General features: G+C 52.2%; 7 protein-coding genes across 7 annotated transcripts; 3 read left to right on the top strand and 4 right to left on the bottom strand.

The window, feature by feature from the left end:
• Positions 1 to 404: 404 nt before the first annotated feature.
• Positions 405 to 1,853, bottom strand: J4E84_006216 (uncharacterized protein; the record flags this gene model as incomplete). Its single annotated transcript, XM_049388807.1, has 2 exons — positions 405 to 1,016; positions 1,074 to 1,853. 2 exons carry the CDS (start codon positions 1,851 to 1,853, stop codon positions 405 to 407), a joined length of 1,392 nt encoding a protein of 463 aa, XP_049243706.1.
• A 1,192-nt stretch (positions 1,854 to 3,045) lies between these two features.
• MCR1 (NADH-cytochrome b5 reductase) lies at positions 3,046 to 4,253 on the top strand (the record flags this gene model as incomplete). The annotated part of the gene is made up of 4 exons (XM_049388808.1): positions 3,046 to 3,090; positions 3,165 to 3,489; positions 3,542 to 3,747; positions 3,810 to 4,253. 4 exons carry the CDS (start codon positions 3,046 to 3,048, stop codon positions 4,251 to 4,253), a joined length of 1,020 nt encoding a protein of 339 aa, XP_049243707.1.
• Positions 4,254 to 11,232: 6,979 nt separating this feature from the next.
• On the bottom strand, positions 11,233 to 12,662 carry J4E84_006218 (uncharacterized protein; the record flags this gene model as incomplete). Its single annotated transcript, XM_049388809.1, has 3 exons — positions 11,233 to 11,900; positions 11,949 to 12,576; positions 12,624 to 12,662. 3 exons carry the CDS (start codon positions 12,660 to 12,662, stop codon positions 11,233 to 11,235), a joined length of 1,335 nt encoding a protein of 444 aa, XP_049243708.1.
• Positions 12,663 to 13,830: 1,168 nt separating this feature from the next.
• J4E84_006219 (uncharacterized protein) lies at positions 13,831 to 15,002 on the bottom strand (the record flags this gene model as incomplete). Its single annotated transcript, XM_049388810.1, has 3 exons — positions 13,831 to 14,672; positions 14,725 to 14,877; positions 14,936 to 15,002. 3 exons carry the CDS (start codon positions 15,000 to 15,002, stop codon positions 13,831 to 13,833), a joined length of 1,062 nt encoding a protein of 353 aa, XP_049243709.1.
• Positions 15,003 to 15,199: 197 nt separating this feature from the next.
• On the top strand, positions 15,200 to 16,054 carry J4E84_006220 (uncharacterized protein; the record flags this gene model as incomplete). The annotated part of the gene is made up of 2 exons (XM_049388811.1): positions 15,200 to 15,573; positions 15,622 to 16,054. The coding sequence occupies 2 exons, from the start codon at positions 15,200 to 15,202 to the stop codon at positions 16,052 to 16,054; spliced, it is 807 nt and encodes a 268-aa protein (XP_049243710.1).
• Positions 16,055 to 18,248: 2,194 nt separating this feature from the next.
• J4E84_006221 (uncharacterized protein) lies at positions 18,249 to 19,646 on the top strand (the record flags this gene model as incomplete). The annotated part of the gene is made up of 1 exon (XM_049388812.1): positions 18,249 to 19,646. The coding sequence occupies one exon, from the start codon at positions 18,249 to 18,251 to the stop codon at positions 19,644 to 19,646; it is 1,398 nt and encodes a 465-aa protein (XP_049243711.1).
• Positions 19,647 to 20,156: 510 nt separating this feature from the next.
• J4E84_006222 (uncharacterized protein) lies at positions 20,157 to 21,543 on the bottom strand (the record flags this gene model as incomplete). Its single annotated transcript, XM_049388813.1, has 2 exons — positions 20,157 to 21,138; positions 21,188 to 21,543. The coding sequence occupies 2 exons, from the start codon at positions 21,541 to 21,543 to the stop codon at positions 20,157 to 20,159; spliced, it is 1,338 nt and encodes a 445-aa protein (XP_049243712.1).
• Between the last annotated feature and the right edge of the window lie 1,160 nt (positions 21,544 to 22,703).

A 22,703-nucleotide genomic window follows, 5' to 3' on the forward strand; every position in this document is an offset into this window, starting at 1 on the left:
CTCGGTATGACGGTGGTAAGACTCGAGGCCGTAAAATTATGTGTAGAGGGTTGAGCACAGGGCTGTTACTTTTGCTAGCGTAGATTTGGATACGTTGGGCTTATTTTGTTTTCTGTATGCTGCGTATTGTTATCGGTGAGAATGCAAATGCATGCAGCGGCGGAGACTTTATATCCTTAAGCGGTGATTGAACTTGCACTTGACGGGTCAGAAAGTGTGACAAAAGGTAGGGACAGCGTAGTCTGTCTTGTTGAAGGGACAGCGACATGTACCCATAATTATACTTCACGACAGCGTATCGAGGGATGTATAGCTATTCTCAACGTTTGGTCGTATACATGTGCGCCTCTTTCCATCCCTGTCCCTTCTCCTTCACAGATACCGCCAACAGTGCCTTGTACCGCCTATCGTTCGCTCTCGGCATCCACCCATTTCTTCTCCTTCTGCTTCTCCTCACGCATCAAAGCACTACCGCAGTCATGAAGACCCCTCGTCAATGCCATGCGGTGCGATTGACTCAGCGATGACAAGTTTGCATCCTCTGCGAGCGCCTTCTTGAAGTAGTCTCTCATGTGAAGAAGCTCAGCACCCTGCCAGCTATCATGAAAGAGCCTTTCTCCTTGCCATGGCGGTCGCCGTGCGCGAAAGGCCTTGTCTTTTACTTTCCTCAAGTTAGCCTTCTTGTCTTGCTCAGCGGCAGCTTCCTCAGCTCTTTCAGCAAGCACCTCTTCTTTCTTCTCAGAGTCCACGTCCAAGCCCGCAAACTCCCTCTGGAGCTGGTCAACAGTCGCCCAAGAGCTCTTGGAAAGACTGGTGTCATCTTTCTCGTAACCCTCTGGACTCGCCCAGCATGAGGGCGTGTAGAAACGGGAGCTGCGACTGTAAGTGGGGCGGTTGCGGCTCCGTTCTATGACTGTGTGCTCGTGGTGTGACATCGTCGTAGCTGGAGTGTAATCGCAAGGGAGGATGGTGGCTTGCGCGTCGATACTGACTGATTTGCGAGGGGGAGCAGCGGACTGTTGTAGAAAATCAGACGGTAAGTTGACTAGAGGCAGCGAAAGAGATATCCTTACTTGTTTTGTGTCCCCTTGGAGTAAGCCTTTAGACCTGCTCACGGCTTGTGCGACAGCTACTGTGGTGGCGCTTCTACTGGTTTTGACGATCTTGCCGAAGCGGTTCCTGGGTGTCGACCTTGCATCTGCTAGCCTATCGTTGACTCCTTCCATCTCTTTTAGATTCATCTGATCGACATCCAGCGATTCATTGTCGTCTGAAAATGAGATCTGTTGAGACCTCCTCTTCCACCTGCGCTTGACCTTCTCCCAACTACCATCAGAATCTTCTTCTTCCTGGGGCGTAGGCTCCGAGACACTCTCAATAGCAGGCGATCGTGATGTCAATTCTACCTCTTTCGAAGCGGGGTATTCCAGATATTGACAGCCAGGCACCTTCCAACATTCGTCTCTTGCTAGTTCCCAAAGATAGAGCGCCTCGTCGACTCCCCATTCCTCAGCCATTTCGAACTGTTCATCTCGTAGATTCTCCAGGGTCGCAACAAGTCTCCAACAATCGAGTTTTGCCCTCTTCCACCGACCTGTGCAATCCTTGTGTGACATCCAGCCTAGATCATCGATACCATTCGTACGTAGCTCTGGCCCTGCTTTTGAGGATTCGAAAATACCACCGCGGCGAGCTAACGCAAATGTCGCGAACTTCACTTCACCAATGCGAGCCTCTGTGATGCAGACTGCGCAGACTGAAAGTGCTGAGTCGGGGATAAGATTCGGTGCATAAGTATAGTTGTGCTCGCATGGTTGCCGCATTGAAGCTAGTGTCGGAAACTGCGAAGCCATGTCGACGCGATTGAGAGTTGTGTGCACCGGCAATAATCCTGGCTCCGGCCAGTAAGTAAATCGTAGTTCTTCGTGAGGGTTCGATTGCGACCAGCGGTCTGAGGGCGACAGTTGATGGTTCGCCTAGAGAGCTCTAGCGACCCAAAAAGTATGCGAATCGCACTCGTTCGAGAATAGGCGCCTAAAATTATTCAAGTACACATCGTTAGAGAAAAGCTGTATATTTGTACCGGAGGTGAATAAAGAAAACAGCGAAGAAAGGGTCGTAGTTAAGAGATCTGTGGCAGCCGAAATGACATAGTAGGGTCCGACGGTCACTGTGAGCTGGCTGGACCGAGCTTCTCCCCTTCACTCATCGCCAGGGTCCAGTCTGTGCCATTGAGGACACGCGGTCTCTACCATTGCAGATCCGATTGCTCGCCGTTTCTACCTTCTATAGGCTTCTGAGGGGCGATGTTCAGAGCGGCCAGAGTCGAAAGGTGCGGTTTCAGAGGTAATGCGTGAGCAGCTGACCCATTGTGAACAGCACAATGCGACAATGTCAACCTGGTTCGTCCGGTATTGTTAAACATGTAACGCGCTCAGCCTGAACAAATAGCGTGCTGATGGCGATCCCGACACAGGCTTCCGCGAACGTGGCGCGACAGGTCCGGGTTACGTGCTGGGGCGTCTGCGATGTGATGTCTCGCCATATTGCTTGCATCGCTATTCTCCTGCATAGCCGACATGATCTCCAGAGGCCTCGTCAGTCAGCATCTCGTCGCGAGATGGCTAGTGTATATATTGTTCAGTTGATGCTTAGTGCCGCGCATTGCGTCCATTTCTCAAGGTGCCGAAGAAACATGCTCAATCTGTCGGTGATGGATCCCGGGCGGAGCGGTCTTTCTCGTTCTCTTTCATAGCTGTTGTATGGAGTGCAGAATACCGCTATATGATATTCCGTGGAAAGTCTCAGTGAAGTTCAATCAGACATGATGAGCATAGCATGGACTGTCGCACTACTGTTGAAGATGCACTGGAAGACGGATGAGGGTTGAGTTCGGACGGGCCGGCAAAACAGCGATGACGTTTACTGCTTGGCGCTAGCGTACGATGAGCTCCGTCGTTAGCACCTGCACCCGGATAACGCTTGTTCTTCCAGTTACTTCAATTCTATCCTCATTCCCCTCCTCTCATACCAATTCGTCTCGCCATGTTTGCCAGACAGGTATTCCGCCCAGCCAAGACGCTGCACCAGGTATGCGCCCACATTTCCGTCTGATTTGAGATTACAAATCGCCAATGTCAGTTTTGGAGGTTGACAGAAAATAGCAAGTCCGCCGTTACGCATCTGAGGCGCCCAAGAGCGGCAACAATGGCATTCTCTACACGGGTATCGGCGCTGCCGGTCTCGCTGGTGCCTACTTGTTCATGAGGGGCGGCGACGCGCCGTCGGGGCAGAAGGGCAATGCGCCGCCATCAGAAGAGGCCAACAAGATCCCCTCTTCCACCGGCGCCGTCAAGAAGGCCTTCACGGGAGGCGACCAGGGTTTCGTGTCGCTTGCGCTAGAGAACATCGAAGTCGTCAACCACAACACCAAGAAGCTCCGCTTCAAGCTGCCCGAGGAGGACATGGAGAGCGGATTGCCTGTCGCATGTATGTCTATCAGCAGAATGTCTCGATCACCGCACATGCTGACTGAACATAGCGGCCGTTATTACCAAGTACAAGGGCCCCGAGATGCAGAAGCCAGTTATCCGACCATACACCCCGATTAGCGACGTGGACCAGAAGGGCTCCGTCGACTTCATCATCAAGGCCTACCCCAACGGCCCCATGTCTCAGCACATGCACAACATGGAGCCAGGCCAACGGCTAGACATCAAGGGACCTATCCCCAAGTTCCAATGGAAGGTACGAGCCTCGTCGATAGCCTAGTTGTGAAGCAACCACTAACATCGATGTCTCTTTCACAGCCCAACATGCACGAGCACATTGCCCTGATCGCTGGTGGCACCGGTATCACACCCATGTGGCAAACAGCACGACACATCTTCCGCAACCCCGAGGACAAGACCAAGGTTACGCTCATCTACGGCAACGTTTCAGAGGAGGACATTCTGTTGAAGCGCGAGTGGGAGGAGTTGGAGAACACATACCCCCAGCGCTTCCGCGCTTTCTACGTTCTGGACAACCCACCTGAGTCATGGCAAGGCGGCAAGGGACACGTTACCAAGGAGCTCTTGAAGACTGTTCTGCCTGAGCCCAAGGAAGGCGAGAAGATCAAGCTGTTTGTGTGTGGACCACCAGGCATGTACAAGGCTATCAGCGGAGGCAAGAAGAGCCCGTCCGACCAGGGCGAGCTTGACGGAATGCTGAAGGAGCTTGGCTACAGCAAGGACCAGGTCTACAAGTTCTAGACGTGTGTATATATAAAAGTGTACGATACCTGGTAGTATGTGCCATGGAACGAATTCGCAAGAGCGAATGTAGACATGCAAAGACGTGGTCTTCGCTTGTCACCCTGGCCCAACACTGCTTCCATATGATATTGCAAAGACAGCAAACGGCACTGTGGCCAAATCTGTCGGTCTCCCAAACACGCTCGATACAACAGGAAGAAAGTCATTTCCATCGTACTTGAATGTGTCAGCTTGGCCGACCATAGCATCAGTCAGTCTATTTCCGCTTACAGATGATTGGGTCGGCGCCAGCAACCGTGGGGACCTGTCCTGATCAAATCGTGACGTTTGGAAACAATTCCAGACGGAGGATGTCTTGCAGACGTAGACAACGCCTGCTGCCGACATTTCCGTGCAACCAGAACCCAAACAAACATTTCTTGTTGCGTAGGCGCCCATTGGTCCAATTCATCGACGACTTGTAACTGTACCACGACCTCTACCTTCCACGAACCAGGCTTACTCAGCACTACTAGCACTGATCCCTCAGCCGACATAGACTGCGAGATGGGTGTGACAATATCCCACACAGCCTTCTCCCCACTATCCATGATATCGACCATCATCGGCTTCATCTCCTTCACCTTTACGCTCGCCACCCTACTCAAGGTCACCTGGTCGAATCTAGCAACCTTTAATGCCGCACCACAAGAGATCAAAAATATGTTGTCAAGCCTGAAGCAAGGACTGTTGGAAGAAAGAAGGCATTTGAGAAGAGTGAGAAAGAGACTGAGGAACGTACGGAGAGACCAAAGCCACGGTCCCAGCGCAAGAAGTGATTCCGAAGAGTATTACGGCGGATACGGCAGTGGCAAGAACGGGAACGAGAGTCGAAAACGAAGCAGACGAGGGAGGGGGAGCGGCAAAAGAAGGACCATGCACTTCGACCGCGACATGCAGAGTATGCGCTCAAGCGGCGAAGAAGAAGCATTAACCGTAATGCGCGTCACCATCCGCGACCTGATCCAAAAGTTCCGAGATCTCGAGTATCCCTTTCTGAAACCAGAATACCAATCCCAGGACTCGGCGCAATGGTCCACTCAATCTTCGCCTTTTCCCTCAGAGAAATCGCCATATGCAGCGCAATATCACCCGCACTCCGATGACGATGATTCTCCTCCAGCTAGGCACATGCGCAATAGTAACCGTCTGGGTCTGGAATACGCAAATTGCGATCTTCAACATCGTTGGTTGTGGGTACGGAGGAAGGCTGATGTGATTAACCTTAGTACGGTGTTGAGTAGAGTGGAGGGTAGGCGGACGGCGCATGAGGTGGGCCAGGTGTTTAGTATGGTGTCAGATATTGGGAGAGATGTTGAAGATTTGAGAGGGGTGCTTGATGGGGTGGAGGCTAGATTGAATAGAGTTGTGGGGGTTAGACGCGTGGATTGAGATAAGAGAGGGTTGGAAGGGACTGCATTGGAGAGATAAGATGCATCGTCCGGATGTACCATGGTAGACATATTCGCTTCAAGCGACCTATCCCATACGGGTTTCGCGCACATTACATCACTGACCCCGCCATGAAACGACTGATATCTTCCATAAGATATTCGCCTTCCCTCGGCTTCGCATCTACCAAAGCCCAGGAATGCAACTTCAAGGATCGAGAAGATCAAGCCAAGCCGTCGCCATGGACGATACCCGGAGCCCTCCACCATCCTACTCATCGATTCCCGCTCATTCATCCCACTATACCACCCCTACCCCCAGAACCAGGTATTCCAGTACCCCAGCAGAACTCAGAGGAAGTGCCATCCGCGTAGCCTATTGGCTCGCACGCGAAGGCGCTGGACCAAATGACAATGACGTGGTATACTCTCAAGAAGACTATCAATCACTGCAGGACGGACATGGTAACAATGGTCCTGGAGAAGAGAACGAATTCCTAGAAGACGAGCGTCCTGATGGCGGTGTACGTGTATTAAACGCATACATCGAGAATAACGAAGACGCACGTGGTTTCGAGATTGAACGGCGGAACGGCCTTGAACCGCACGGTACCCTTGACAAGACGATTGAACTGCGAGAAGGCGAGAGCGAGATTCTACGCGTCGGATCTGAACAAATACCGAGTCGACAAATACATCCACTTGCAACATGCGCTCGCATACTACCGAAGCTGCCTTGTCGCCGAAAGAAACGAACCTGGTCAATGTGCTTCAGGCATCTCCTCGGTATGAACCCTGGTTTCTGTCCCGGGGCTATCGCTTTACGCCGTGGGGAAAGCAAAGATCTCTTCTGGGACCAAGAGGATCAACACAAGTGTTCATACTGTGGCCTCTCAGTCAAGTTGTTCTATCCCAGGTCCTACACTCAAGACCGGCCAGCTCATCAAGGACTCTCATGTTCCTTTGTGCTTGAATCGCATCTGCCAGCTACTACGAAAAATGGAATTGAGAGGCGAAGTTGTTTGATATGTTGGGAATACGAGGGTATATGGGCCGGAGCCATGGATGAAGAGCAATGGGGAAAGCACATGAGGCGCCACTTTGATGAAGATGGATACTGGGTCTGTGGGTTTGAAGATGACAGAAGCTACATGGTGGACAGAGACGACTGTAAAGCGAAGAACTGTAAGGCGGTGCACAGCTAAGTTGAGGTTATGTCGTGTCACTTGGTTGAGAGCATGAACTCTGGAAGGGCAAGAGCACGTCAGCTCATGGTAACACTTAAGATTCCAGAGCCTATATGAATGCTAGCCTACCTACATTGCATGTTCTTATGCTGATGTAGTCTGCAGACCTGTTCTATCTTTTTTCGTGCACAAGATCGAGGCGTGCTTTGGCATATATAACTTGTATGTCTGACTATCGAACGCTGATTTGGATCGTTATAGACGCTGTACCAAGGCTTCCTTCGCGTCCTCTCTATCTCTATACAATGTCACATCGTTCTATCTAACCTCCGCTACACATCTTCACGTGTACTAACGACTGAGTTCACTGCACAACCACCTACAATACATTCGTTCCGCGTCCAACGCTCTTCACTAACAATACGGCGTATAAAGTCTTTCGCAAAAGCCCCTTCTTACTCCTAACACTCCAACATCCAAAGCAAAACTCCTCAATTACTATACTCAAGCCAACCAATCAACACAACACAACATATTATCCTCAAGCCCTATTACCCAGCAAACCCCACAGAAATGCCACGAGACCCCTTCGAAGACTGGAGAAGGAACGCGGAGTACTTCGGACAATACCAGCAAGATCGACAGTTTCGTTACAGCGGACAGCAAGACTTTCCTCGGGGACCTCTGCCTGGTCCTCGAACGCAGTTTCCTGGCATGTTTCCCCCAGGCTCATCATCGTATGGACCGAGAGGCTATCCCGGAGGAGGCGGACCGGGCTACGGATGGAGCGCGACGGGAAGGTGGTTGGGGCCTGGACCTCCGAGGTAGATGGGAAGTCGAGGGGTTAAAAGGAAATGAGATGTGATGAGGCCTACATGTTTGTAGGTTTTACTTGGACAGTGGAAAGCAAGAAGAATGCTTTGTTATGCAAATAATATGGAACTAAGTCATTTTATGCTTCTCTCGTTCTCGAAACTCGTTGCTACTGTGAGATTCTATTCATGTGGAGGTCGTTCTTTACTTACCTAGGTAGCTTCTCTTCGTGACCCCCAAGAGCGCTCAATATCTGTAGTCATCTTCAACCCGTCATCTTAGTGTTGCGAGATTACTACGTTGTCCTTCCAGTTCACTCTGCTAGTAAGAATATTGAAGGAAGGGAAACACGTTGTTGGATATTGAGCAAACGTGCTTCGAATAGTCAAGCATCGTATAAGGCTTCATTGAATATCCCGACGTGTCCGTACGAACACAAGGCGCCGTGTCAAGTACTGTTTGAAGCAGCCCTTGATAACCTGACCCGAGTACGTGGAGAGCTACGAGCATACACATTGCTACATGTTTACAACACACCTTTCGCCAGCAGTGGTTGCGATTCTCATGCGCACTGCAATATTGAATGAAGACAGGCATATATATCGCCGCTGCGATGCTTTTCTAACCTTCTTCATATCGCAATCCACAGTACACAAAGCAAGCAACCAAGCCAGCATACAATTTACTCCATCGACCGAAGTCTCGTTACTCATACCCAGAAAGCAACCACACATAGCGACACCAAACTCACATTCAGCCACAGTACGCCTACCTTCCCAGGTAGCCTTCCAGCGACCAAAAAATGCCCATCAACCCTTATGAAGGCCGAGCTGCTTATCCCCGCCACAACCTGAGTGAAATGCCAAGGCAGGGTCTCAGACTTCCTCCCATGATGCCGGGATTCCGAGGGGATAGAGGAGACTTTAACGGGACGAGACGACTACCCCGTATGAACACGCGGGGCCAGATATGGGTGAGAGATCCCAGGAGCATCATGGGCGGCACTTGGAATTATGGTTGGAGGTGATGGAGTGATGGACTGTGAGGAGGCAGGAAGAAGAGAAAGGAATGAGTTCTGGACTTGTGGTGAACCGAAGAGGAGAATGTATTTAACTTAGCTTGAATGAGTTTATACACACCTGCATTATCTAAATGTCTACCTTTACGTACTTCGAATCTACTGATCCTGTCTCACCAAAATATCGCGTTGTATCTATTCTAAGAGCTGCCTGTTCAAACCAAAGTTGCCAACAAAGCGGCCCTCGGTGATTTCAATGAGAGACATGTAAAGCTGTTAACGTACACGTAGCTGGAACGTACCTCCCGCGAGCAGTCATCGCTGTCCTCTTCCATGCTGCGGTATTGAAGAAGCCAGGAGTATAAAACGTCGCGGCGATGTTTCTCTTACCTCTCTCATACCACAGTCCACAGTCCATAGTCCACGATACCCAAAGCAAGCCACTAAGCAATCATACAAGTCCCTTGATCTACCAAAGCCTTCTATCCCATACCCCATCCCTAAACAACACCTACAGATAACTACCACCAAACAGCCATCAAGCTTCAACACATACATCTCGCAACCGAAGATGCCCAGTCCATACGAAGTACATTATCGAAGCGACAGACTATTTGAACTACCAAAGAATGCCTTCAGACTTCCTCCCATAATGCCAGAAGGCGGAGATTGCAGATATTACACCAGTAATCCGCAGCAGAGACGACTACCCCGCATAAACCCGCGGGGCCAAATATATGGTAGGACTTTTTACGGTGGGTCCAAGTATTGGCATTGAGAGGCTGATGGATCGAGGGATTAAGGCATCGTGAGGAAATAGGACGAAGAGAAAGAGATGAGTGTTGGACGTATGAGACACTGCGGAGAGAAGAATGCATGTAACTAAGCTTACGAGAGTATACACCTATTCTCTAAATATTCACTTCGTCGTGCGTCTACAACGATGTTCCCTTCTGGCCTATATGCCGTGGTCTGTTTTCTTAGAAAGCTGCCTGCCCATTCATTAGTCGCCATTTACTCCTTCCGAGCTCATCTTTGCAGCTAGATATTTACCGGTGTTGTACAATTATTGTACGAAGATGCCATGAACAAGGCCAGGTCATACGCGGCCCAATCTCACTCAGCAAACTACGCGCGTTCCTTTCCTCAACATCAGAGTGCATTCAGACTCCCATGCAACTGCTCAGGCAGCTGAAACCATGCGAAACCTCATCCGCCAAGTTCCCAAGACTTCTCGTGCTCATCGCATCGGCGCGTAACGAAGAAGTACGGGATAATGCGACGGCCCAACATGCGACCGTCAATATACCCGTACGGGCCGTCTCAACCTACAACAGGACATTCTCCGCGTTAGCGAAAGCGGAGAAGAGAAATGACGTCGTTGAGCAAAAAAACTCCATCGAGAGCGTCGTTCGGTAGAAAACCCATCGCAGGGTCTGTTCCGCCTAGACCGCAAAGGAGCGCAAGCCTATGCATCCCTGTTCTTACTGCCCCCACAACCTTCCAGATGCGTGATGACAGCGGACGATGGGAATACCACACGCCATGCACCAGAAAAGGCATTCTCATTCCTCCTCCAGATCAACAACATCACGCGCCCACTGCCACGGCACCATGCATTCTCTCGCACACCCTCACACGCATACACAACACCCACCGCCACAGCTAGCGGTAATAATCGGCAGCACCCGGTTCCAACCTCCGCCAAGAAGACCCTTTGTGGCTAAAGGCCCCCTTCGTGCCTTCGCGGCATTTTAGCAGCGAGCTTGGCAATAAGCTTAACAAGTTGTGCATGTGGCTCGTGATGTCTTGTGGATTTCTTGGTCGCCCTAGAGTGAGTGGGTCAGAGTGCTCCTGCGGGAAAGAGGGTCCTGCGCAGGCGTGCAGGGAAGTGTACGTCATTGAAGGATTGCGATGGAGGCGATTGGGGAAAGGCGGAGATTGGATTAGGGAAGGGGTTCGTGACGGAAAGAGGTGATGAGGGCGGGGATTGGTATTGGCGTAATTAATTCGGTTCTATTATTTTGATTTGATTTGTTCGGGCTTCGTGATTTTGTCTGCTGCGATACTTTCCATAATGAGGCGGCCAAGATTTGGGATCGCTGCGTGGGTTTGAGATCTGCGGGGAATTCCAGTCTCACCGCGCATTAATGAAGATCGGATGTTACTGCTGAGATGAGAACACGTTGGCAAGAGGATCGCGCAGAATGGTGGAGTTGATGTGTTGTTTGAATTAGATAATTTGGTGAACTTTCGACTCGCTATTCGCTACGCTAAACAGTGTCGCATATATCTTGTCATTGCGACACGAGGACATTTGCTTCATCTAAAGAAAGCTCTATGCTTTATGATGGTTGTTGTCTTCGACACCAAAAACTCCGTGAAATGCGACGAATATTGGTATCCGCAGATGATGAAACCGACAAAGGAAATCGTAACCCAAAAATGAAAATCCGATAACAAGGGAAATCGAGCAGGAGGTTCTCATCTGTAACTCCTGATGCTTGAATATTGCGCATTGTGTTGATTTAAGCCATATTGGCGGCGCCGTGCTTCTCATCCTCGTTCTTTTCAAACATCTTGTCCTCGAGCCACTTGGTGGCTTTCGCGCACTGTGCGTCCACGTAGGTGGTCCAGAGATGGGCGATGGTGTATTCGACGACGAAGAAGATGGGGATAGCGAGCGCCCAGACGAACCAGTTGGTAGACCGGGGAATGTAGTGCTCGATGGCCTCGCCCTGGCCGTCCTTTGGCTGTTCGACGTGGTAAGGTGCGGTGCTGAATCCGTAGATCAGACGCGCAAGGCCGACCTTCATGACCGTTCCGTGGGTAAGGTATACGGCGAAACTGTTGCGGCCAACCCACATGAAGAGCTTGTTCGAGAACATGCTCTGCAGGGAAGGCGATAGCCAGATTCCAGTGACCATCAGATCCCATCCGATAGCTGTCCAGCGCTTGGGGTAGCTTGCCGCGCCTTGAGGAATGATCCAGTCTCCGATGTTCTTGAGCTGAACAGACCAAGTCGACCACTCCCAGTGCTCACCGGGGTAGCACGCCACGTACCAGCCGAGGAGGATGAGGAATGCGGTCGCGATGCGGCGGGCCTTTACGCGGCTGTTGACGAATTCGCGGAAGCTTTTCTCGGAGCCGAGGTCGCAGAGGATGACACCGTAGAGGAATTGGCACTCGAAAGTTTCTAAGAATGTCAGCTTGGAGTTATAAAAGTCGGAGTATTAATACATACCCTTCTCAGGGCTGGTGCGCATCCAGTACCACAGGAACAGAACCATGCAGGTGAAGAGGCGCATGCGGAACTTCATGAAAACGGTGGCGAACAAGAGGACGTAAATGAGGAAAGCACCCTGCAACAGAGGCAAGAGAGCCCACTGGTGGTCGTCGTATTCGTTGTTGGCGCCGGACCATGAGGTCTGGAAGTTCTTGATCAAGCGTGGGATTTCCGTGTCAAGACCACCAATGTTGGTAGGGACGGAACGGCGGAACCAGTGGGAGTCGCTGAGGTGCGCAACCTCAAAAGCACCCAGCTGGGCAAAGAACCACGCAATGACCAGGGCAATAGTCGCAGGCATAATCAGCCTCGGTGGGCGGCGGAAAGCAGATTTGCCCAGTGTCTCGAGCGCAGCTGGGATGTTTCCGGATTTGGCCTGTCGGAGTGGTTTGATGGCGCATACGTAACCGGTGAGGAAGGCAAACATTGTGACTCCAATGCGGCCTTGGAACGGTAATCGGAGGAAAGGTAGCTGCAGTAGTTGGGGTGCTGCATTCTCGTTGTCTCGTGGCGACCACAGGCTGTAGTCCCAAGCCCTGCATAAATGTGTTACGACGACCCAGAAGGAAGCGACTCCGCGAACACCCTATACATGTTAGTAGGTGTCTGTCATACCATATCATAATTACACACCTCAACCCAAGTAACATTCTGGCGGTTGTTGGAAGCCATTTTGCCAGGGCCAGCGGCGGGTTCCAGAGGAGTAGCAAGGCTCGAGATGGTGGCGCGCGCAAGCGATAACGGGGCCTTTGCTAGGAAAGACATATGCATGCAGACGACTCAACGACTGATGATGGGAAAACAGGCCCAAGGAATGATAGGAAGACCAAGAGAAGGAAGAAAAATGAGCGACAGTGACAGCTATAGAGGCTGCATTGGTGTGGGTTGGATCGAACCAAGAAGGAGGTTAAGTGGAATGCAAGGGTGCAAGCAAGTTCCCCCATGCAAAGACGGCATCTCGGATACGCTTTCTTGGCATGATAGAGATGCGTCGAGAAGGAATAGGGATTTTTGGCCGTGTAATTGGCGTTGGGGCTGAAAGGGGGAACAAGCGCCGAGCCAGCATGGGTGGCCGCGTAATATTCGTCGGTGGATGGTGAATAGACCCCACCGGTTTCAGGCCTTCAGTGTCTTGGCATCAAGCCTCTGCATGGGCAATTCGCTGTGGCGGTGGCCGACGACGCGCCAACCGGAAGCCGGCACTGCAGTCAAGAAAACGAATATAGAGCGTGTGTTGGCGCGGCTGTGGCGAGGGCGGGAATGGTGCCTCAGGTTGCGCAGAGATGCCGACGTGCAGAGTCGCACGCCCTCCATGACAGGACATTGGACGTGTGGCGCAAAGTTCGGGCCCAACGCAGCGTCTGTACCCACCCTCCACGTTTGGTTGGCGGCTGACAGTGCAGGGCGGGATCGTCGACGTAGATTAGATGACAGCCGCTGTTTTGTGTGTTTCAACTTTCGAGGCCGCGCAATGTGTGTAGCGCGTATCATCGCCGTCTCCTAGCGCGCTGCGACGACGATGGCGTGCGTAGACGACGACGCGTTGGATTATGCGTGCGTGGGCGGCCGAAATGAGGCTCTTCAGCTTCGACGGTACAGGTGCTAGCGCTGGCGTCGTGACGAGCCACAGCTGTCAGGCCAAGCCCTGGAGGCTGCATGGGATTCTGACAACCCCCAAATACCATCCATAGCCGCCAACTCAGGTCCACGGGTACCTTGGGCTAAATGATGTGGGAGCTTGGCACCGTGTAAGATGAGCAGGTGAGATGCCTGATGTAATCTTACTACATCTTATCTATTTACTGATCTGCGAAGTCGCTACACAATGACCGCTTCAGCCCTAGTGGTTCTTCTCAACAATCTCCTTGGCAAAAGCTGCAAAGTCTCTCTTGTCGTCAACCTTGTCCCACAGGTTCGGCTGGGTGAACACTGCCAATGTGTTCCTTGCTACCTTTCCCCCAGTTGCCGCGCCTCTCACGAAGTGGGGAACGGCTTTGAACTTGCCCTGTGTGATGATCTCGAGCGCTTCGCCTGTTTGGAACGCGAGACAGTCTCGAGGTATGCTGACCTTTGTGACGTTTCCGGTACGGGAGTGGATGTAGAGACCCGCCTTGGGGTCCGGTGAGCGATCCAGTTCTTGTAGGGGCGAGAATGATGCACCCGTTTTTGGCGGATTGGTAGCCTCGTCGACAAACATAGCAGATGTCAGACCGGTCAGACATCCATGATCGAGATGGGTCGCACACCAGTCGTCCTCGTCACCGCTGGATGTATCGGGGGCGGGAGAGGGACTGGGAAAGTAGTGCAGCAGCCTGGCCTTGGTGGAGACACTTGTCTTGACTAGATGCTCGAGGTATCCCTTTTGGTAGCCATCAATGTTGGCTTCAGCGTACTTGTCGCAGGCACGAGCGACCAATGCGGCTATGTCAATGATGAGAGTGCATAGCTCTCGGAAAGTCTCCTCGAAGCCTGGGAGAAGCTCTTGAGACGGCCACACATTCGGCGCGGTGTACTCTGGGAAGGAGGGGTACTTTTCAGCAACCGTCTTCTGCTGCTCTTCGAAACCGCCGGCACAGTTGACGTAGTAGGAGCCCTTGAGAGTGTCGTATTTGCCATCTTTGAGCGTCTCCTTTCCGCAAGACCAGCCAACCAGCCACTTGGATGCTGGGGATTCGAGCTTGACTAGTGCCATGTCAGTGGTCTTTCAAACGTATGTTTAATTAGTGGCGCTTACCCAATTCATCCTCTGGTAGGTTTCCGAGAGCAGAGGCGTACGATAGTAATTTATGTCGCAGCTCATGGAACTTGGAAGGGAGATCCTTTACCACAATGATTCCCAGGCTAGACGAGCCAAAGGCCTCTTCAAGTAGCGAGAAGTCTACATCATCTGGAGCATTATCAGCCAAGCTGAGTCACAACCACCTGGGCATACAGCTACCACTCACTATTCTTCAGGGCGTCAAGACCCACGGCGACGGCGCTCTGGTTGACTGCAGCATTAGCGTTGGCCATGTTAGTCGTCTAGCAAGATACAGGTGTGGATGATGGTTTTCACTACGTAGTACTGCGACTTTATCGTGATGTTGTAGTGCGCGGTTGGTCTGATCTGGTCCGCACCTCGACTGCACCTGCCTGATTTGCTGCAGCCTCGGCCAGCTCCGATCTCTCACCTCCGACGCCTGATTGCGACGACCGACAACGCCATCGCCATGCCCAAAGCCCTGCACTTCAAAGGCGACAAGAAGGTCAAGAAGCGCAGAAAAGCTGCCGACCCCTATGACGCCGACGAAAAACCCTCGAAGCAGCTCACCACGAGCGCGCCTGCCGAAGCGGAGCATGACGACTCTTGGGTGAGCGCAGATGCGCCGAGCGACATCACAGGCCCGGTAGTCATTGTGCTGCCCACCGACACGCCGAGCACGTGTCTGGCATGCGACGCCAATGGAAAGGTCTTTGCGAGCGAGCTGGAGAACATTGTCGACGGCGATGTCGCGACGGCTGAACCCCACGATGTGCGCCAGGTCTTTGTCGCGAATCGCATTGCCGGCACAGAACAGCTCAGTCTGAAGGGTCATCACGGAAGGTAAGAGACCACGACATGGATGGAGCTGGCACCGCTAACCTAGTCCAGATATCTGAGCTGCGACAAATTTGGCGTCCTCAGCGCAACCGCAACCGCCATCTCCCCCGAAGAGACGTTTGTCGTCATCCCTGTACCCGACAATCCATCTGCCTTCTCCCTCCAGACTGCGCGCGACCTGTTCCTCACCATCGACGAATCCTCCTCTAAGGGCCCAGAGCCACGCGGCGACGCAGAACACATAAGCTTCAGCACTACCTTCCGCATCCGCATGCAAGCCCGCTTCAAACCGCGAAACAAGGCAAGCAAGGAAGAAAAGGCCAATGTCAAAATTAGTCGCAAGGAGCTGGAGGACCAGATTGGCCGACGTCTGAACGATGCTGAGGTCAAGAAACTACGAAAATCGAGAGTCGAGGGCAACTTCCACGAGACGGCCTTGGACATGAAGGTCAAATCTAGTCACGACAAGTATGCCAGCATGTGAAAACCTCCAAGTATCAGCCACGATGCCTCAGAGTAGCAACAGAGCGTTGCGTCGTCGCATGGTGCCGCAATGACACCCCAAGTCGCCCTTGGCGGCCACAAGCAACGGCAGCACCCGCGTTACACCATACTCTGCATATACCCGATCCTATGGCTGCGACACTGCAAGGCCGCGTAGCCTTTATGCGCCACGATCTGGAACTGGTTTCGAAACGTCACCCGCCACATCTTGTGGCTGGGCGTCCGTCTGGGCAGCGTGCGCCTCAGCACCCGAAGCCTCAACATAGATAGACGGTACTCTGTGTTGTCTCAACAATACACAATGGACTGCCAATAGATTTTATGCGGCCAGTATGCTTTTCTTTCTTGGCAGACCGCGTTTCAATAACAAAGGAATTCAACACATCCTCTGCAGTCCCTGTATGTGTTCCTTGGTTATCGCATCTTTGCTTTTTCTACTGGCCGCTTTTTGTCGGATGACGCGATGGTGACGCGTCTGAAATTATGTGTGATATCCGACTTGGGTGAAGTATGTTTGCATGACTTGTTAGCTGAAGCGGACAATCCCGCATTTTCATCTCGGTGTCAATGTAACCACAATAGGAGAGCATACGTCAGGAGATGGTTTGGTGGTATAGCAGTTACTATGCACGTTTGCCATTGGCATACGCTGCGAGTGGGTTCCCCTACTGCTACACCATACGATAAGCTGGCTTGTTCATTCTTGGACTGACTGTAGAGCCCTGACACGAGAAGCATCTTAGACGAGGCCCAAACCGAGGTTGCACCACATAGAAGAAAAAAACTGAACAGGTCTGCAGACTACATTAGGACAAAAACTTGCAAAGTAGTTGACCTAATATCAACGTAGGCTCTAGGCTGTTCAGTTTTTTTCTTGCATAGAAAGCATAATTAGTTCACTTCTCCCTCCGGTTGTACATTAGATCGAACGACTTTCGAAGAACCACCCCAAGACCCTCGTTCTTCTCAACCTAATCTCCTGCGGCAGTATTCCGCCAGGAGCGTTGTCATCGCCCCGAGACTACTACATATACTAATATGTCTCACCAGGTCCCCGTCCTAGGTTACCACGACACTAACATTACCGCTACTAAGGAAAATGTTCTCGTCGTAAGCAACGTAAGTACCTCCTAGCCCCTCTATAATCTTTGAATTAGCACTAACAAAGTTACTTGTATAGCAGCCGGCCCTCGCAATCAGCCGCGACTCACAAGGTGAACGTCTTAAGTAAACATCCGGCTAGTTATCCCATCACGCAATCTGTACAGGAGCTGCACAATATGGAATAAGAGATGCGATCGGGATCGAGCTGCAAAGGCGATACAAAGAGGGCTTACCTCAGTGGGCAATTTGAATGAACCTTGGGCGAACAAAGTCGGCTTTATTGCATGGCTCGCAGAACCATCCATTAACGTGACCATGTCCATGCGCCCTTTGGCACACCCAATACCATTCAACCCCATTCAAACCACCCTACCACCTCATACAAGGGAAAAACTGAACACCTAGGAGCCTACGTCGCCGTCAGGTCACCTACTTCGCAAGCTTTCATCTTAATGTAGGCTCTAGGGTGTTCGGCCTTTCCCTTGAGGGGGGTGCTACACCTGATATCCACTGCGCCTTGGTCACATGATACCCACATTCTATTCTGCACACGTGCACGCCCCGATTTCAGCTGCTACATAGCCCTCACACTCTCTTCTTTTCTCATCTCCATGCATCGCAGACGCTATAGGTCAGTACAAGAAGCTCATGAATACTTTGATCCGGTGAGACAGAGCCGCGCTATGCAGTGAAGGTACCTACTTCACCATTGGAGTTTGGACCCAATATTGGAAGGCACGCGAAGCGTACTTCAGGTGAGTGAGCAGTGAGAGCCTGCGTCTACTTGTCTCGTCGACTGATGCACCTTTGCTTGAAGACACGACAGTCGCGATTACGAGATCCTCTCCCAGGCAGGCAGGCGCATTGGACAAATATACTCATTACCGCAACTACACGTAGGTACCCACAACACCAACCTTGGGCCACACGACCTCGCGTCCAAACTTACAATCCACACCCCCGCTATTCATATATTCCTGAGTATATGTACTCCTAACGCCGTGGAAGCTTCAATCTTCTCATCTACGTGTCTCGCGACTGCCGACCATCTGGAAGCGACCTCGCCCACCATGCCCGGCAGCTACGTTAAGAACAACTGGCGCATCACCGACAGCATCACACCCGTGGTGTGCTTCACCACAGCCGTATTCTGGGCACTCTACATCCTCTCCTTCCCACCTTCCACACGCTTTTACCGCAAGCTCTCGATCCTCGCCCTCGCGCTACCAACATGGTATGCATTTCGGCACTCGGACTACTTAACGCCGAATTACTACCTCGACGACACATTCGGACGAACTTGCCTGATATGGTTCGTCCACATGAGCTACGAAGTCTGCGTCATGGAGTTCGCGCCCGTCCTCACACGAGAGAAGCGAAGTCTGGGAGACTGGGACCAAAAGAAGGAGAGAGTCAGGCAGGGATACAAAGTGCTATTCGATCGCAATCACACGCAGGTGCTTGAGCAGCAGGGACACATTTTACCGAAATCATCCCATGATGCAATTTCGGCGGCGAAGGAGGAGCCAAGCGAAGAGAGATACGTTGCGACTGACAAGAAGACTGACGAGCCCGTCTTACCAAGCGCTCGCGTTCAGCACGGTGTTGTGCTACCGATGGGTCACCGCCACGGCTACTCTCGCTGGGAATTCCTCGGCTACCACATACTCAAATTACCTCTCTACTACGCCGCGCAGTGCGCCTTCACCTACTACGAAGAAAACTACTCACCAGGAGCTCTAGACCCTGCCACATATATGGGACCGGGGCTTCTATCTTTCTTCGACCGCATCACGATGTCCATAGGCAGACGGGAGATATCCTGGCGGCTCATGTACACTTTCGACTGGTGCATTTCATCCATGTGGCTGTACGAGGGATATCACAGTATATTCGCCGTCCTTTGGGTTGGCTCGGGGCTCGACGGACCGGAAGAGTGGTCCAAGTGTCTCTTTGGTTCGCTGAGCACCGCGTGGTCGGTACGAAGGTACTGGGCAAAGCACTGGCACAACTTTGTCTACCACTCCTTGACGGGCCATATCAAGTGCGTGACGAGGGGCTGGCTTGGCATGCAGCGCGGTGCGATCTCAACCCGATTGATCGAAAACACACTCGTCTTCTTTGTATCCGGACTCATTCATGCGCTGGTTAGATGGCAGCAGGTCCCCATGAGCGACCACTGGGGTATTGCCTGTTGGTACGTTGCACAGATGCTACCTATCATCACCGAGATGGTCGTGGCGCACCAGTGGAGGAAATTGCGAAAGTGGCTGGGATATGGCACCGATTCGAAGTGGTTGAACCGCTTCGAGTATGCGGTCGGATACTCGTGGGTCATTGCCTGGTTCCTATACAGTGTGCCCAAGTATTACCAGACGAGGATGCACTGGACGAATGCCATCATACGGAAGAAGATCATGGCTGATATGGCTGCGGATGGGAATATCAACAAAACGGGCTCGGGCTGATATGGGGGAGGCACGCATCGTTCGTTCCGTGTGGGGGAAGACTTGGAACGTTGTGTGGTGACGTTGAATGGCCAAGGAGGATGATGTACCGTAGAGGCTGCGCTGCGGCACTACGTAAAACATAGGTATTCATAATACTTGCCTTCTTGTGACTCCTCTAGCTCGAGGATGTGATGGTTTGACAACGTAATCATAGATTCTATACCCCAGCGTGCATCAGTGTTTTGTAATCAAGGCGTCGAAAGTACAAGGATTCCAAAGATGGAACGGTCATCATTGCCTAATCGTGAAGCATCTAAGCAGAATAGCGTCTATAACAGCAATGCAGTATAGGTGTTAGTTGCCCGTTGGAGTGGAACAGTGACGTACGCAAAATCGTGTGGCCCGCAACAACAACTCCTGCAGCCGACATATCACCGAATAATGTCTTCATGGAGTGTTCATTCTGACTTCATTACATTGGTATCATCATTAAACTATGCTACAAATTTCGTTACACTGACATCAGATCTAGTACCTGGTCAACTTGGGGCTGCCCTCCCACGCCGGGAAACTCCACTTGGTCTCCACAAACACCTTTTGCATGCCATCCTCCTTCTTCTCAAACTTGTAGTAGACCTTGTCCAAGTCCTCGAGGCGGACACGGTGAGTGACCATCTTTGAGGGGTCGATGCGCTTCTCTTGGATCATCTTGAGAAGCGACTCCCAGTACATGTGTACAGGCGCCTGACCGTTACCGATGAGACGGATACCGCGCTCCATGAGAGAACCGATGTTGAAGTGGTTGGTGAAGCCGACGTATACACCGGTGATACCGCAGCGACCCATATTGCGTGTGCTGGTGATCATCTCGTTGATGAGCTCGCTGGTGTCGGTCTCGAGACCGAGCATCATCTCGAAGTAGTGGGCCCAGCCCTTGGCGTACTCGCCGGCGGCACACTCAATGCTGACGTCTGGGCCGCGGTTGTTGCACATCTCCTTGAGCTTGCTTGTGACAGACTCGCCCTTGGCTAGGGTGGAGAAGTCGATGGTCTCGATGTTGGGGTATTTGGACTTGACGAAATCGAGACGCCAGTTTTGGTCGATCATGATGACGCGCGATGCGCCTTGCATGAGAGAGAAGTCTGCGGCCATTTGTCCGATTGGACCCGCTCCCCAGATGGCAACGACGTCGCCCTTGTTGACGCCGGTGTCGACGACTGCGTGCCATGAGGTGCATACTACGTCGGAGAGGAAGAGACCCTGCTCATCCGGAACGTCATCGGGAAGAGGCAGTAGGTTGACGTCACCGTAAGCGACACGGGTGTACTCTGCTTGGCCTCCGGCGTATCCACCAGTGAAGTGAGAGTAGCCGAACATGCCTGCTGTCCGGCCACCGTACATGGCGTTCTCGATGGTGTTGGAGTTGGTCTTCTCGCATTGGGAGGACAGCTTCTGCTTGCAGTAGTAGCAGTCACCGCAGGCGATCTGGAAAGAGGCAACAACTCGTTGGCTATTTGGTGTTAGCGATGCGCTGAGCAAAGACTCGGATGCGTACGTACCCCTTCTTGAACTTTGTGACACCAGGTCCGCACTCGTCTACAACACCACAGAACTCGTGTCCGAGAATGTCGCCCTTCTGCATCTCCACGACAGCGCCGTGAAGCAAGTGCAGGTCAGAACCGCAGACGGTAGAGCCAGTGACCTTGACGATAACATCGCGGTCCTCTAAGATCTTGGGCTTCGCGGTGTCGATCATCTGAACATCGTTCTTGCCGTACCATGCCAAAGCCTTCATCGTCTCTGAGTAGTCGGCGGTGCTCTCGTCGTTGCCAGGGTTGGTGACGTTCTGCGCGGTGGTGGCGTTGTCACCATGGCCAATGGCCTTCTCAGCCTGGCGGGCTGCTTGGGACATCATCTTGGGCTAAAGTTGATGTGTAGTGGTATATGTGAAAGGTGGAAAGATGTTCAAGATGGAGAGCTTGCAGTATGCGCAGCGCGTCTACCTTTTCAATGCCAACCAGCGACATTTTCGATGACATATTACAAACCTGTGACGTGAATTTTGCAGCCCTCTTACAACTACCGCGAACCAGAAGATTATCCGCCCCCTTGTACATGCGCTTGGAGGGGCTAGCTTAACGTCATGACACGTTGTGGAGGGGTACAAGTCCGCTATACGCGAGCTGAATGTACGCTTTTGGAAATGCCATGTGCTGGCGCAGATCGAGGTTGGCGATGGGAATCCTACGAGCGTCATGGCGATGTCATGGTGGGGCAGCACGCGTTTCGCGTTTGGCCGTTGGAGCTAGACATGCAGCTCTGGCCAGACCTTCGCAGACCGAGCGCGTTCCGAACGGCATTCTCTCGGCAGATGGTTATATCGTCGTGTTAAGCTCGGGGCGTTGATATAGAGGAGAAAGTAGAGATAGTATCGTGTGCAGGTGCGAAAGGGACGCGAAGTTCGCCCTTCAGGGCTTGCACAGACGCATGCAGTTCAACTCGATTGATAAACTGGAGGACAGCGGCTGCGCGAGGGCTTATATGCCTGTGACTGAGGACCATGATGGTGAAGGGACGTCCAGATCATGGCCATACGCTGGAAGTCGGGACAGGTGATATGCATGAGACGGTGCTGAGTAGTTGCCGGCGCAGGTACAGACTTCTCGGATTGCATGCGCAAGCATGAACGCGTTAGCGGGATGTGTGCGATTCGGTCCTGTTCGACAGCTTCCAATTTGGTTCACTCAATGTCATTGCGGGCAGCTTCGTGCGACACTTGCTATCGCTCCAACCACGAAGTCAGTCGGCGATCCGGTAGACAAGACGTGTAGGACCAGAAGCTCTTCAATAGTAAGCATTACGGCAATGCGCGAAACAACAAGAAAGCCACATTCAGTACTTGGGCGACCGCGCAGAGCTTGGCAGGCCAGAGGCGTGGACGAGACATCACGCTTACACCAAAGACCATGATACAGAAGGCGAGGAGCTGCGCTCTTGATCCCGCTGCGCATATAGCTTCGGAGCTCGACGCGTTAGCAAGTACCGCAGGACGAGTCGCGACGCGTCGAAAGCAGC

Source organism: Alternaria hordeiaustralica, assembly GCF_023758085.1.
Source record: "Alternaria hordeiaustralica strain BMP 2776 chromosome Unknown scaffold_11, whole genome shotgun sequence".
In the NCBI taxonomy this organism is placed as follows: Eukaryota; Fungi; Ascomycota; class Dothideomycetes; order Pleosporales; family Pleosporaceae; genus Alternaria; species Alternaria hordeiaustralica.